A 15,673-nucleotide genomic window follows, 5' to 3' on the forward strand; every position below is an offset into this window, starting at 1 on the left:
TCAATTACTAAGAACGCACTCAACGAGTTGTATAGGATCATAAGCAAACAATAAAAAGCGCCGCCTCAGAGGCGGAGCTCCTAGTGGACATTGATTTTAATGCCGGAAAACTGTAATCCATTTTTATCTAATTTCTACCAGCATGTCACCTGTATACAGTGCCTTGCAAAAGTATTCATCCCCCTTGGTGTTTTTCCTATTTTGTTGCACTACAACCTGTAATTTAAATTTATATTTATTTGGATTTCATGTAATGGACATACGCAAAATAGTCCAAATTGGTGAAGTGAAATGAAAAAAAACACTTGTTTAAAAAAAATTCATAAAATAAAAAACTGAAAGTTGTGCTTGCATATGTATTCACCCCCTTTGCAATGAAGCCCCTAACTTAGATTGCACACAGGTGGACTTCTATTTAACTAAGTGTCACATGATCTCAGTATATATACACCTGTTCTGGAAGGCACCAGAGTCTGCAACACCACTAAGCAAGGGGCACCACCAAGCAAGCGGCACCATGAAGACCAAGGAGCTTTCCAAACAGGTCAGGGACAAAGTTGTGGAGAAGTACAGATCAGCGTTGAGTTGTAAAAAAATATCCAAAACTTAGAACATCCCACGGAGCACCATTAAATGAATATAGCACCACAACAAACCTGCCAAGAGAGGGCCGCCCACCAAAACTCACAGACCAGGCAAGGAGGGCATTAATCAGAGAGGCAACAAAGAGACCAAAGATGAGCCTGAAGGAGCTGCAAAGCTCCGCAGAGGAGATTGGAGTATCTGTCCATAGGACCACATTAAGCCGTACACTCCACAGAGCTAGGCTTTATGGAAGAGTGGCCAGAACATGTTTGGTGTTCGCCTAAAGGCATGTGGGAGAGTCCCCAAACATATGGAAGAAGGTAATCTGGTCAGATGAGACTAAAATCTAGCTTTTTGGCCATCAAGGAAAATGCTATGTCTGGCACAAACCCAACACCTCTCATCACCCCGAGAACACCACAGGATGATGCTGCCACCACCATGCTTCACTGTGGGGATGTTTTTCATTGGCAGGGACTGGGAAACTGGTCAGAATTGAAGGAATGATGGATGGCACTAAATATAGGGAAATCTGTTTCAGTCTTCCAGAGAGTTGAGACTGAGACGGAGGTTCACCTTCCAGCAAGACAATGACCCTAAGCATACTGCTAAAGCAACACTCAAGTGGTTTAAGGGGAAACAGTTAAATGTCTTGGAATGGCCTAGTCAAAGCCCAGACCTCAATCCAATTGAGAATCTGTGGTATGTCTTAAAGATTGCGGTACATCAGAGGAACCCATCCAACTTTAATGAGCTGGAGAAGTTTTGCCTTGAAGAATGGACAAAAATCCCAGTTGCTAGATGTGCCAAGCTTATATAGACATACCCCAAGAGACTTGCAGCTGTAATTGCTGCAAAAGGTGGCTTTACAAAGTATTGACTCTGGGGGGTGAATAGTTATGCACCCTCAAGTTTTCTGTTTTTTTTTGTCTTATTTCTTGTTTGTTTCACAATTTTTAAAAATGGCATCTTCAAAGTGGTAGGCATGTTGGGTAAATCAAATTATACAAACCCCCCAGAAATCAATTTTAATTACAGGTTGTATGGCAACAAAATAAGAAAAGTGCCAAAGGGGGTGATTACTTTCACAAGCTATTGTATCTAAAGGGATTTAAACTCTAGATCACGCTTTCTCCACACACAGAGACGCATACAGAACTCTATCCTCCTGCTTACAAGCAAAACTCAAACATGAAGTACAAGTGACACGCCCAATCCGAAAATGGTGGTACGATGAATCGGATGGTAAGCTAAAGGACCACTTTGCTAGCAGAGACTGGAATATGTTCCGGGACTCACCGGATGGCATTGAGGAGTTTACTACACCAGTCACCTGCTTCATTAATAATGTGCATCGATGACGTTGTCCCCACAGTGACCATACGTGCATATCCCAACCAGAAGCCATGGATTAAAAGCGACATCTTTCAAGGAGCATAACACTAACCCGGATGCTTATAAGAAATCCTGCTATTCCCTCCGACGAACCATCAAAAAGGCTAAATGCCAATACAGAATTAAGATCGAAACCTACTACAACGGCTCTGACACTCGTCGGATGTGTCAGGGCTTGCAAACTATCATGGTTTACAAAGGGAAACCCAGCTGAGAGCTGCCCAGTAACGCAAGCCTACCAGACGAGCAAAATGCCTTCTATGCTCGCTTTGAGGCAAGCAACACTGAACCATGCATGAGAGCACCAGCGGCACCAGACGACTGTATGATCACGCTCTCCGTAGCCGATGTGAGTAAGACCTTTAAACAGGTTAACATTCTCACAAGACCGCAGGGCTAGATGGATTACCAGGACGAGTACTCAGATCATGCACTGACCAGCAAGTGTCTTCATTGACATTTTCAAACCTTTCTCTGACACAGTCTGTAATATCTACATGTTTCAAGCAAACCACTATAATCCCTGTGCCTACTAATGCCAAGGTAACCTGTCTAAATGACTCCCGCCCCATAGCACTCACATCTGTAGCCATTAAATGCTTTGAAAGGCTGGTTATGGCTCACATCAACACCATCATCCCAGAAACCCTAGACCCACTCCAATTCGTATACCGCCCCAACAGATCCACAGATGACACAATCTCTATTGCACTCCACACTGTCCTTTCCCACCTAGAAAAAAGGAACACCTACGTGAGAATGCTGTTCATTGACTACAGCTCAGCATTCAACTCCATAGTGCACTCCAAGCTCATAACTAAGTTATGAACCCTGGGACTGAACACCTCCCTCTGCAACTGCATCCTGGACTTCATGATGGTGGTGGGTGTAGGCAACAACATATCCACCATGCTGATGCTCAACACGGGGGCCCCTCAGGGGTGTGTGCTCAGTCCCCTCATGTACTCCCTGTTCACCCACGAAGTCGGAAGTTCACATACACCTGAGCCAAATACATTTAAACTCAGTTTTTCACAATTCCTGACCTTTAATCCTAGTAAAACTTCCCTGTCTTAGGTCAGTTAGGAATACCACTTTCTTTTAAGAATGTGAAATGTCAGAATAATAGTAGAGAGAATGATTTATTTAATATTGTATTTCTTTCATCACATTCCCAGTGGGTCAGAAGTTTACATACACTCAATTAGTATTTGGTAGCAGTGCCTTAAACAATTTAAACTTGCGTCAAACATTTTGGGTAGCCTTTCTCAAGCTTCCCACAATAAGTTGGGTGAATTTTGGCACATTCCTCCTGACAGAGCTGGTGTAACTGAGTCAGGTTTGTAGGCCTCCTTGCTCACACACGCCTTTTCAGTTCTGCACACAAAGTTTCTATAGGATTGAGGTCAGCGCTTTGTGATGGCCACTCCAATACCTTGACTTTGTTGTCCTTAAGCCATTTTGCCACAACTTTGGAAGTATGCTTGGGGTCATTGTCCATTTGGAAGACCCATTTGCGACCAAGCTTTAACTTCCTGACTGATGTCTTGAGATGTTGCTTCAATATATCCACATCATTTTACTTCCTCATGATGCCATCTATTTTGTGAAGTGCACCAGCCCCTCCTGCAGCAAAGCACCCCCACAACATGATGCTGCCACCCCATGCTTCACGGTTGGGATGGTGTTCTTCGGCTTGCAAGCCTCCCCCTTTTTCCTCCAAACACAACAATGGTCATTATGGCCAAACAGTTATATTTTTGTTTCATCAGACCAGAGGACATTTCTCCAAAAAGTATGATCTTTGTCTCCATGTGCAGTTGCAAACCATAGTCTGGCATTTTTATGGCGGTTTTGGAGCAGTGACTTCTTCCTTGCTGAGCAGCCTTTCAGGTTATGTCAATTGTTCAGCTATTAGCCCTCCTCCCCAACTTGCAACAAATAGCTGTTCCCATCTCATTCCTTTCCCTCTTCTACGCGTCATCATTCTGCTCCTGAGTGGCTCACTTGTGGGTGTGCTGGCAGGATATGGCAGCATCTTCGGTTGTGCGTCAAGAATTCTGCATACAGTAGCACGTTTGTATGAAGGTGTAGTTATTCACAGGCAAATTATTATATGCTATGGAGGTACATTTGTGTCTTTTAGTCGAGAGCAAAACCTTTTTTATTTTCAATCAAAAATAATTGTTCTGAAAGCAACTTTTTCCGACACAAAGGAAGTCAAAGCGGACACCTACGAAGATGGCATCTCAGGTAAGCAGCACTGGGCTGTATTGGCGTATCCTAAAAATGACATCTGCTGCTTTAGATTGAACGGTCATATCTCAGTTTTTGCTTTCATATCCATAAAAAATAAGCTGTTTTCTTTACTTTCAAAGAGCGAGCTGATCAAGGGGTCGAACATTTAGATATTGCCAGATGTTCACTGTCCGAGAAACAGGCTTTGGAAGCTTTATTGCTGGCAAAAGTGTCCATAACCAGAGGTAATTAAACTGTTCTGTGTTCTTTTTCTCCATCTGCCTGTCTTGTTGTACATGGAACCTGTCTCACATGCATTAATTAAAAAACCCTTAAGATGTCAGCTGCTAATTTTCAGATTTACATCACATGAACACAGTCATTTTCACTGGACTATCTGTTGCTGCCAAGTCATGATTTGGTGGTGAGACACATAGCCCTCTATATTTAAATGTTTCAGGTACACTCCGATAGGTGTCTGCGTCACATACAGTATCTTCTATTGACATTATGTTCTATTGTTTGTCCTCATGTGTCTGTTTTTCAGCATAAAGTACTCTGTAGCCACTTAGTGTGGACACCACACACACTCAATAACAGTCTCTCTTCTTCACTTCATCCCTCTCCCCCTTCTCCTTAAATCCTCTAGGTTATATCAGCTGTTTTGGTGAACCCCTCCCGCATCTGAACTGGCTGACAAAGAGGGCACAGCATGATCATAGGTGAGATGTCACTTGGTCGGGTCAACAGGAAAGTATTATCAAAGAGATGCTTTACATTGAAATACAGACAGAGATGTAGTAGTCCCAGAGTTAATGATCCAAGGTCAGTTTTGCATTTCACCTCCTGATTTAAGATGACTGACTGTGTTAGATTAAAAAAACAAGGCTTAATCATGCTCTCTCATCTGCAGGTATGTTTTGATGTGAGAGAGGAAGCCAGTCCCGTCATCGCCACCTCACCCGCTCTTAAAATAACCTTCGGGCCAACTGGGGGTCCAAGGCTGGTTAGGAGACACCGCAATTGTGATGAACTGAGAGAATATTAGGGTAGCACTGTAATTCATGAATCATATGCTGTCTGCCGCTGTTCTTACCTCTTTTCATAATGCACACCATATGTGCATTGAAGTAAAGATTGAACTTGTATTTATAATATTACGATTATCATAAATATAATGAATTTATCTATGTGTAACACCTGGATAATGAACTTCTTTCAATAAAGCATTTCACATTCTCCACTGGTTGAAATTTAGTGTCTCATTGAAATACTATCCTGTGTCCTCAGATTAATGCAGATGAAAGGAGTTAGATATTAATCGGGTTTTTTTCTGTATATATGAATTACAATCAATCATGTTTCTAGTCTATTGCTTAGTTACAATGTGTAATCATTGATGTCCCAGGAGCAGGATTGGTAAACACTGCTGAAGTGTATAATTGTAATACATACATGCAGACACACAGTTTGATATGACTGAAAAAGAATGTCTCAGAGATTCATACCTGAACCGCACCTTTATTTGCCAAGGAAGAGTACATGATCAGTGAATCTACACATCCATAGGCATACAGTTATTTTTATCCTCCACTACACAATAAGCAAGTAAATAGTTAGCTAGCTATGTTACTTAATCTGCATTGCAAGGCAAGCTTATACAATTGTACATTCAATTTGCAGTAAATACTTTAGCTTGCTAGATTCTTTACATCCACTGTTTCACAAGACTACATACTGGTTTGCTGGTTTTCTCAGGAGTCCCTAAACATTAAACAACACGAATTACAAAGTCATTCTCCTAACACTAGCTAGCTGGCTAATGTTAGCTAGTCAGATAACTTGCTAAATAGCGATTTTTGTAAATTAACTTTATGACAAAAAAATATGCACAAACGTTTGCCTCTACATTAACTAACATATTCCTCTCAATTGTACATTTTTTGCTTGACTCGTTATGACGTTATAACAACTGACATCTGGTTCCACCGTAATATTTTCTCAGACATCTTTGTCAGCAAGGGTGGCTCGAGGCAAAATTCGTCATTGGAACCACTCGATATGATTGGTCATATAAAAACCTTGGGACCCAAATGCATAATGAGTGCTCTAACTCCTCCTTGTGGTTGCAAGCTCGCAACTTTTAAAGGAGGAACCACTGTATATAGAGCATTATTAGAGCTTATATTAGAGCTTATCTTCTAACGTCATATTTTCACTTAGTCATGTATTGATGTCAATGGGAGAGAGACTAAGTGAAAATGTAGGATTCGTCTCAGTTGTTTTTTCTAAGTTGTTTACTCATAGTTTTTTACTCCTCCAAAGCTGAATTCGTCTGGCCTACTGACTATGCCCCGGAGTCCCACGTCCAGTGAGGATGAGATGGCCCAGAGCTGTTCTGACTACTCCGAGGACTCCGCCTCTGACAGCTCCCGTGAGGAGACCATCTACGAGACCATAAGTGCCACCGCTGAGCCGACCCCCAGACGCATGGACGACATACACACTCACTCCCTGGTTGTCCGCGTCCTCATCCCCGACCTGCAGCAGACAGTGAGTGTGTGTGTGTGTGTGTGTGTGTGTGTGTGTGTGTGTGTGTGTGTGTGTGTGTGTGTGTGTGTGTGTGTGTGTGTGTGTGTGTGTGTGCGCGGGTGTGTGTATGCTTGCCTATGTTTACTCAGGAACGTGCAAAGGAGTTGTATGTTAATTTGAGTCAGTGGAGGGTTTTTTTACACCCATTTTTCTTTTTAAAGGATAGAACTATTTAATCCTAGACTCATAGACTGACTCAAAGGGTTTTAATGTCTGGATTGCAAAAGAAGTTCAAGTGATGAAGTCTTAGATTACACTTGTTAGCATCCTCTCTCTCATTTCCCTTTGATATAATACCTTTGATTTTAGCCAGCTCTGGCCATTCATTATCCTGGCTATGTTGCATCCTTTCGCCTGGCGGAGAACACACGCTGTGTGAATGATCTGTGGGCGTTGGCGTATAGACTTTTTCCTATAGGGGAAGCTTCTATCAACCCTTGTTTTGTAATAGAAAATATAAGGCAGTGGGGTGTGTGTATCTTGCAAATGTATAGGGACATGCATATCGCTCTGCATTCCTCTCTTATTACCAGACCTGGGTTCAAATACTATTTGAAATAATTTCAAATACTTGAGCTGAGATTGATTGACATGCCTGTTGCAATGGAACCAATAGAATAACTGCAAAACTATAAGTCTGGCACTCCAGGCAGGTTAAAGCAAACGCTAAAAGTATTTTAAATATTTCAAATAGCATTTGAAGCCAGTTCTGCTTAATATCTGCTTAATTATAGTTGTGTTTTTGTATTTTTGTGTTTCTTGTGCTCCCTCCTTTGATTTATGTAATTCTATCACTAACTCCTTATTTGCTGCTTTTTTGAAACCAATCTCTTTTTGACAGCATCCCTTTTGATAAAAAAGTTATAATCCATACATGTTTGCCCATGAAGTGGTCGGAAATTGACTTTTTGGACCTGAATGCCCAACACTTAAGGAGATAAAGGTGCTCAAAGTTTACCCATTTTTCAACACTGGGAAATAAAAATGGATGAGTTTGATATCATTTAAAAGCTTATCAACAGGGTTGTCAAACTATTGTCTTGAAAAATAAGTAATGATTTGTTTTACCTTTAACCCTTTCACACGTACCATCACACGGGTGTGATCGTTCTACAGTGGTCCCTGAAGCGTACGATCACACCCCGTGTGATTAGAACACTCATTTAGAACGCTCGTTTAGAACGGCCAGTTTCGAATGATGCAACAATCAGCATTTGAGCTGGACACACTTTTTCAGAAACTATTTACACAAATACAGTCCTTACAAAGTTATGTCCAGAATGTGAGCAGTTTATTTTGGGATGCAATGTTCAGATATTCACAGAAGTATCTATAGCATAACACAATCATCCTAACCGGGAAAATGTAGGCTACATTTGTCCTAGCACTGAGGAAAGATTGACGCAACACAAGCGGTCATATTTTCTAACTCTCGGCTGACAAACTACAATATGAACTAGCTAATAGCAATTACTATGTATAATTAATCACATCACAGGTGAGGTCACCGTTGATCAAAATAATTGAGTAAAACACTTTCTAGAAATCAAAAGTAATCCGACGGTTAGTTTCAGTGCGCAGCCAGGCTTTTTTTCCCTCACAGAAACCAAAGACAATAAGAGAAGACAAGATGAGTTTGGTCTGTTTATAGTATGCATGTTGAAGGGGTGTGTCGTCTACCATAGTTCATATCCCACATTCACTTCCTGAAGTTCTCAAAAATGAGTGAACCCTTACTCACCTCATTTTGTTATAGCATCTTTGGTTCGACAGACGATCAAGTGAAACCCAAAATGCATTGTATGTCAACAAACATGGCTCCATATGTAACAGTGTAGGTTCCGTCCCTCTCTTCGCCCCAACCTGGGCTTGAACCAGGGACCCTTGCACACATCAACAACTGACACCCCACGAAGCATTGTTACCCATCGCGGCACAAAAGCCACGGCCCTTGCAACGCAAGGGGAAACCCTACTTCAAGTCTCAGAGTGAGTGACGTCATTGACTGAAACGCTATTAGCGCGCACCACCGCTAACTAACTAGCCATTTCACATCGGTTACACTCACCCCCCTTTTTCGCAGCAACCAATGATCCGGGTCACGGCACCAATGTAACAGTGTAGGTTCCGTCCCTCTCTTCACCCCAACCTGGGCTCGAACCAGGGACCCTTACACACATCAACAACTGACACCCCACGAAGCATCGTTACCCATCGCGCCACAAAAGCCGCGGCCCTTGCAACGCAAGGGGAACAACCCCTTCAGGTCTCAGAGCGAGTGACGTCACTGATTGAAACGCTATTAGCGCGCACCACCGCTAACTAACTAGCCATTTCACATCGGTTACACACACACACACAGCTAGAATTAGCTTAGCTCATCATAATCAGTACAACCTTCAAAAAATATTTTACACACTTACCATGTTCCCATTACAATCTATGCAAAAATCAGAATGCATGATTTATCACCGGTAATTGAAAAACGTGAATAAAATAGTAAATATATCAATAATACCACACAAAACATTTCTGATAGTGATTTATTGATACAAATGGCGCGTGCAGGCAGTCAATCACGTAACCTCTCACTCCCACTCTGAGCCATTCAGTGTTGTTGTTTATGTATGTAGCTAATGAGCTAAGCTGTAGCATTAGCAATGTTTTTCAAAAGAAGACAACTCAGAAATGCGGAAATTCTGGAGATTTAAAAACATTCTAACAATGAGTCTGAAAGTCAGGAATCAGATTCTGACAGTGACTGAGGACCCCTTGTCCACTGACAAAGTCCCAGTTCCCTTTGAAGGTGGTGATGGAGGCAGACCGATAGTGGATGAAGTACAGGAGTTCTGTGGTAGCTGGAAGGCTGCCAGCCATTTCACCCCTCTTGAACCTGCTGTTTGGTTTGATGAGTCCCAGTCTGGAGTGCAACGCCCCTTGTCATTTCCATCTGAGGCAGAGTGCTTCAAGTTGTTTCTGACAGAGGAGCTGGTGGGAGACATAGTAGAGACCAACTTTGCCACCCTCTTTTCCCAAGACTGTTTTCTAGTTCTGCTGCGATGACTGCATTTCATCAACAATGCTACTGCCATCCTAAATGACCTGTTATACAAAATAAGAAATGTCAACAACTGGCAGTAAAGTGCCATGACAAACGAGACGTCCATGTCCTCTCCGCTGACCATACAGCAACAATGTCGGCCGCAGGGAAGGTGGACCACCTGACGGGAGAGAGAAACAAACCAGACAGAGAAACATCAAATCAGACTGTGTGCTTGACTATAGCCTCAAAATGGGGGCAGTGGATAAGGCTGACATGATAAACAGCTTTGTGGAATGCACTCAGAAAACGCCCAAGTGGTATAAGATATTTCTCAATTTTTCCAGGGTAGCTTCAAAATACAACATGCCAATACTTCTGACGCAATTAGCATTGTTTTACAGAGCTAATAGAATAATGTAGCTAGCTACATAAGCACGATTGAATATAACACCATAAAAGGTTATGACATGAGTAACGTTACCTCGCGTGTCCGCAGTTATAAGGAATAAACACAAATATATTATGCTCCATACATACAGTGAGCTACAGTAGAAACGGTATAACACGACATACAGAAACTATTATAACGTAATAGTTATAATGTGGCACTTACTTTGATAGAAACACAGTCTGGATTTGAAGATGGGTGTCTGTAGTGACGCCTCTAGCACTGAGACGCTGTGCCACTTGTGAGTCATAAGGCCAGGGTAGTTTCAAAATACAACACATGCTAATACTTCCCTGACGCAATTAGCATTGTTTTCCAGAGCTAATAGAATAATGTAGCTAGCTACCTAAGCATTGAGTATAACACCATAAATGTTATGAAATGAGTAACGTTATAAGGAATATACACAAAAACATTATGCTACAATAGAAACGACAACACAACATGCAGAAACTATTATAATGTAATAAGGCACTTACTTTGATAGAAACGCACACATTTCCAAAGTTATTATTGGTAATGAAAACAACTTTGATTGCGATGCAGGCAACAGATGGAAAATATGGACACGTGTTTGCAGGACGGGAGATGAGCAAATGTCTGCAAACTTGAACTGCACAAACAATTGAGAAGTGTTTGGGGAATTCTGGCCGGGTCAGAAATGTCAGAAAAATTTATTGGTCCGCAAAAGTAAAAATGACTACTTTTATGTGAATGAATGAGACGGAACACACCTCAATTCAAACTGTTATTAGAAAATAAAAAACTTGTTAGAAAATAATTTAAAATTGACAAATTGAAAACAGCCTATAAATAAAAACAGGCTGCGTGCCTTGGTTTGAGGGCAGCGCGGATTAAATGTACTGTTGTGTAACAATCACATTCTGGAATGGAGAGAACGATCTAACATCACGTGCATAAAAAAACTCACGCTGGGGCGACCGTTAGAGATATTTGGAACTCACGGAACTAACGTCAATCATCTAAAAACACATCAACTTAGATTTTTTTTCATATTCGCATATGTTGTAGTTTAGACCATACTTTTCATCATCTGACATGTTTGTGTTGTGGCCGCCATCGGTTGAGACACAACATGCTCTTAAATACAGTGTGGGTATAATTTTTGTATATTTATCAGCCAAAACATGACACCCACCCTGTATTCAAAAGCACCCTGTATTCAAGCCACCCTGTAAAGCCACCCTCTATTCAAAAGCATGTTGTGTCTCAACTGATGTCGGGGACAACACAAAAACCTCAAACGATGTAAAGTAGGTTTTAGGCTACAACATATGCAACAACAAAAAAAGAGTTTGCCCGTTTTTAGATAATTTACTTTTAAATGTAAAAAAATGACATAGAAAAAGAATAGTTTGGACAGCCCTATTTGTAAGCTTTTAAATTATATCAATCTCCACCATTTATCTTTTCCAGTCATGAAGACATGGATGTCTTCTGGCATGGTGGGGTTTGCAAAATAGGTCAACATTGAGCACCTTTATCTCTTGAGTGTTTTGGAATTCAGGTCCAAAAAGTAACTTTCTGAGTACTTCTACAATGGGCAAATATTTATGGAAGGTTTGTTCAAATCAAAAGGGGTGCTCTCAAAAAGTAATTGAATTAAAATGGTTTTACCCAAAAGAGATATTGGTCTCAATGGGACTTCCCTGCTTAAAAATAAAGTTTAATTATTATTATACATTTTTTAATCAATGTAGGCATTAGCTCTTCTACTGGTCCAATGAAAGTAGTGGGGTAGGGAGATGGAAGTGATATACAGTACATGAGCAGAGAGATTTCATATTGAATTGAATGATTTTTAAGGCTAACTGTACGTCAAACCCTTAGTTGAACCCACACTGTCATAGAAAGCATGACATAACATATGAACTTAGATTACATTGGATTGTTAATCTTTACATCTTACTGTATGTTAAATCCTACGCTTTCATAACACATGACATTATATGATGACATTTCAAACTGGTATCTCATGGATCTAGAAGCGCTATTGAATGTTAGTGGCTTTCAAAGCAGATAGGTTGAGTTTTTAGATGATATTTGTTGGTAGAAGTATTTGGGGGGTTCCAGTGACATTTGTGATTGTATATTCCCTTCGATATTCATCATAATTATGTAATAGATATTTCATACATGTCATACAAATTCATTGTAAATAATATGTATGTATGTGAAACACTGAACTACATTTATTTGGAAGGAATTTGCTATATAAAAAAGTGAGTTTATTTGACTTGATTCCCTAGTCCTAAGGCATATTGTTGTCAAATTGTGAATGTTTTTTATTTATTTAGTGGCTAAGTGTTTTTTTTTTTTTTTTTTAACCATAGCAATGTGAATTGGAACAGTTCTCCGTAACAGACTATGTGTCCAGGATAGTGGGTATTCCTTTAATGGGTTTGAGAATTTCCTTGGCAGGCAGGATAAAAGGCAAGCATTAGGCTATGTATTGATAGAGAGAGAAAGTGTGCACAGACATTTTACATTTTACATTTTAGTCATTTAGCAGACGCTGTTATCCAGAGCGACTTACAGTAGTGAATGCATACATTTCATTTTCATTTCATACATTTTTTTTATTTTTTATTATTTTTTTCTCTTCGTACTTGGCCCCCCGTGGGAATCGAACCCACAACCCTGGTGTTGCAAACACCATGCTCTACCAACTGAGCTACGGGGAAGGCTAAAAGGGTGGCCACAGCAGGAAAGGGTGGCCACAGCACTCAAGGGAGTGATTGAAAAATCTTCATCCACTTTCCCCAACGCACAAGTGCTTATTGCCACCCTGCTACCACGAAAGACGTTCACCCTGCTACCATACAGAGGGTAAACGCAAGCATTTCCCGTGACTGTGCCTCAAAACCAAATGCTTACCTGGCCCACCATACCCCACCCTGGACTTGAACAGCCTTTTGCAAGGACCCTAAAAGACATTGCCCACAAACGCAGCCCCAGCACCTCACACAGGAGCAACAGAGCATCGGACAGCCCGCCCAGACCAGCGAGGCCCCCCCACCTGCACCTAGAGGACCCACGCCGAGAGGACCCACACCAAGAGGACCTACATCCAGACCACAGCACCACCAATGACTTATCAGTGTCCCAAGCCCTGCTCATATAATCCCTACCTGTGTGTCACTGAGTTGTCGTAGTGCTGCTGCAAATGTACATTGTCCCAGGGGCATTGGCAGTCATAATGTAAATAACCAAATTTATGTCCCTCTAACTTCCCTGAATGCCCCTGTCAATCGTACAGCTATTGTATGCTGTTATCATGCGCCTACGAACCTAAGTTATACTGCAGAATACCTGACCACTGTGACTTACCCTAAATTAAGAAAATCCTTGACCATGTGCAGACTCAGTGAGCATAGTCTTGCTATTGAGAGAGGTCGCCACATGATAGGGTCACACATCAGACCTGGCTTTCGAGAGAAGACAGGCCATGTGCCCACTGCCCACAAAATGAGGTGGAAACTTAACTGCACTTGCTAACCTCCTGCCAAATGTATGACCACATTAGAGATACATAGTTCCCACAAATCACACAGACCACAAACAATTTGAAAACAAATCAAACATTTGTTCTCCCATCTCCTCTGTGGAGATGGGAGAACCTTCCAGAAGGACAACTATCTCTGCAGCACTCCACCAATCAAGCCTTTATGGTAGAGTGGCCAGACGGAAGCCAATCTTCAGTAAAAGGCACATGACAGCCCGATTGGAGTTTGCAAAAAGGCACCTAAAGGACACTCAGACCATGAGAAACAAGATTCTCTGGTCTGATGAAACCAAGATTGAACACTTTGGCCTGTATGCCAAGCATCACGTCTGGAGGAAACCTTGCACCATCCCTACTGTGAAGCATGTTGGTGGCAGCATTGTGCTGTGGGGATGTTTTTCAGCTGCAGGGCTTGGGAGATGAGTGAAAGGTGAATGGAGAAAAGTGCAGAGAGATTCTTGATGAAACCTTGGTCCAGAGTGCTTAGGACCTCAGACTGGGGCGAAAGTTCACCTTCCAACAGGGCAACGACCCTAAGCACATAGCCAAGACAACGCAGGAGTGGCTTCGGGACAAGTCTCTGAATGTCTTTGAGTGCCCCAGGCAGAGTCCGGACTTGGACCCGATCAAACATTTCTGGAGAGTCATGAAATTAGCTGTGCAGTGACCCTCCCAATCCAACCTGACAGAGCTTGAGAGGATCTACAGAGAAGAATGGGAAAAACTCCCCAAATACAGGTGTGCCAAGCTTGTAGCTTCATACCCAAGAAGACTTGAGGCTGTTAACGCTGCCAAAGGTGCTTCAACAAAGTACTGAGTAAAGTGTCTGAATACTTATGTAAATGTTATTTTTCAGTTTTTAATTTGTATTAAATGTGCCAAAAAAATCGAAAAGTCTGTTTTTGTTTAATCATTATGGGATATTGTGTGTAGATTGATGAGGGAAAAAAATATATTTAATCTATTTTAGAAAAAGCCTGTAATGTAACAAAATGTGGAAAAAGTCAAGGGGTCTGAATACTTTCCGAATGCACTGTACACTCCCATATCTGTTAGGCTAAATACTGCAGTGTGCAATCACAGCACACTAGTGGAACACAAACAACATTGTAAATACTACCAATATTTGAATGTCTTTATATATTTTTTAAACCTTTTTGAGTGCAATGTTTACTGTTAAATTATAATATTTTTTGTTAGTGTTTTGTTTCTTCTCACTTTTGTTTATTGTTTATTTCACTTGTGTTGGCAATGTAAATACATGTTTCCCATGCCAATAAATCCCCTTTGAATTGGAGGGAGAGAGAGAGAGAGAACAGCTACAATGAACAACTGTTTTTATGTCTCTCCACTACTCCACACTCTCTTGCTTTTTCTTTGTTAGTCTCTTTGTAATCTTCTAAACTGTTTCTTTGTCTCCCTTTCTCCCTCTGTCTCTCCTCTTTATCTTTTCTCTATCTCTTTGTTCATTCCTATAAATGGGAAACGTGGTTGAACTATGGAACGGTTATGACTCTTTATGGTTAGGGATAGGTATAGAGTGGAGGGTTTATGGTAGGGGGTGAGTGGGCCACAGAGTGGGTGGAAATCTTTGGGGTCAATTTGTGTTGACCTACATCAGAGCCTGATGCAATTGTGATGTAATTAACTTACAGTACAAGACCACCCACATAAGTACAGTACAAGACCAGCCACATAAGTACAGTACAGTACAGTACAAGACCACCCACATAAGTACAGTACAAGACCACCCACATAAGTACAGTACAAGACCACCCACATAAGAGCTTCTGAAAGGAGGCGGTTTTGTACCCCATGGTGTTGAATAAATCAAAGTACTGGGATT

The 15,673-nt window shown here is 41.3% G+C and overlaps 1 protein-coding gene across 1 annotated transcript in view; it reads left to right on the forward strand.

Annotated features, from left to right (window-relative positions):
• Positions 1-15,673, forward strand: part of LOC115167600 (SH3 and multiple ankyrin repeat domains protein 2-like) — a 236,447-nt gene that overhangs the window by 55,072 nt on the left and 165,702 nt on the right. The window contains exon 2 of the mRNA XM_029722187.1: positions 6,544-6,771. Within this exon, the coding sequence (XP_029578047.1) occupies positions 6,568-6,771 (204 nt within the window). The 5' untranslated portion in view covers positions 6,544-6,567. The remainder of the gene's footprint in view (positions 1-6,543; positions 6,772-15,673) is intronic.

The sequence above is a fragment of the Salmo trutta genome, chromosome 29 (assembly GCF_901001165.1).
Source record: "Salmo trutta chromosome 29, fSalTru1.1, whole genome shotgun sequence".
Lineage (NCBI taxonomy): Eukaryota > Metazoa > Chordata > Actinopteri > Salmoniformes > Salmonidae > Salmo > Salmo trutta.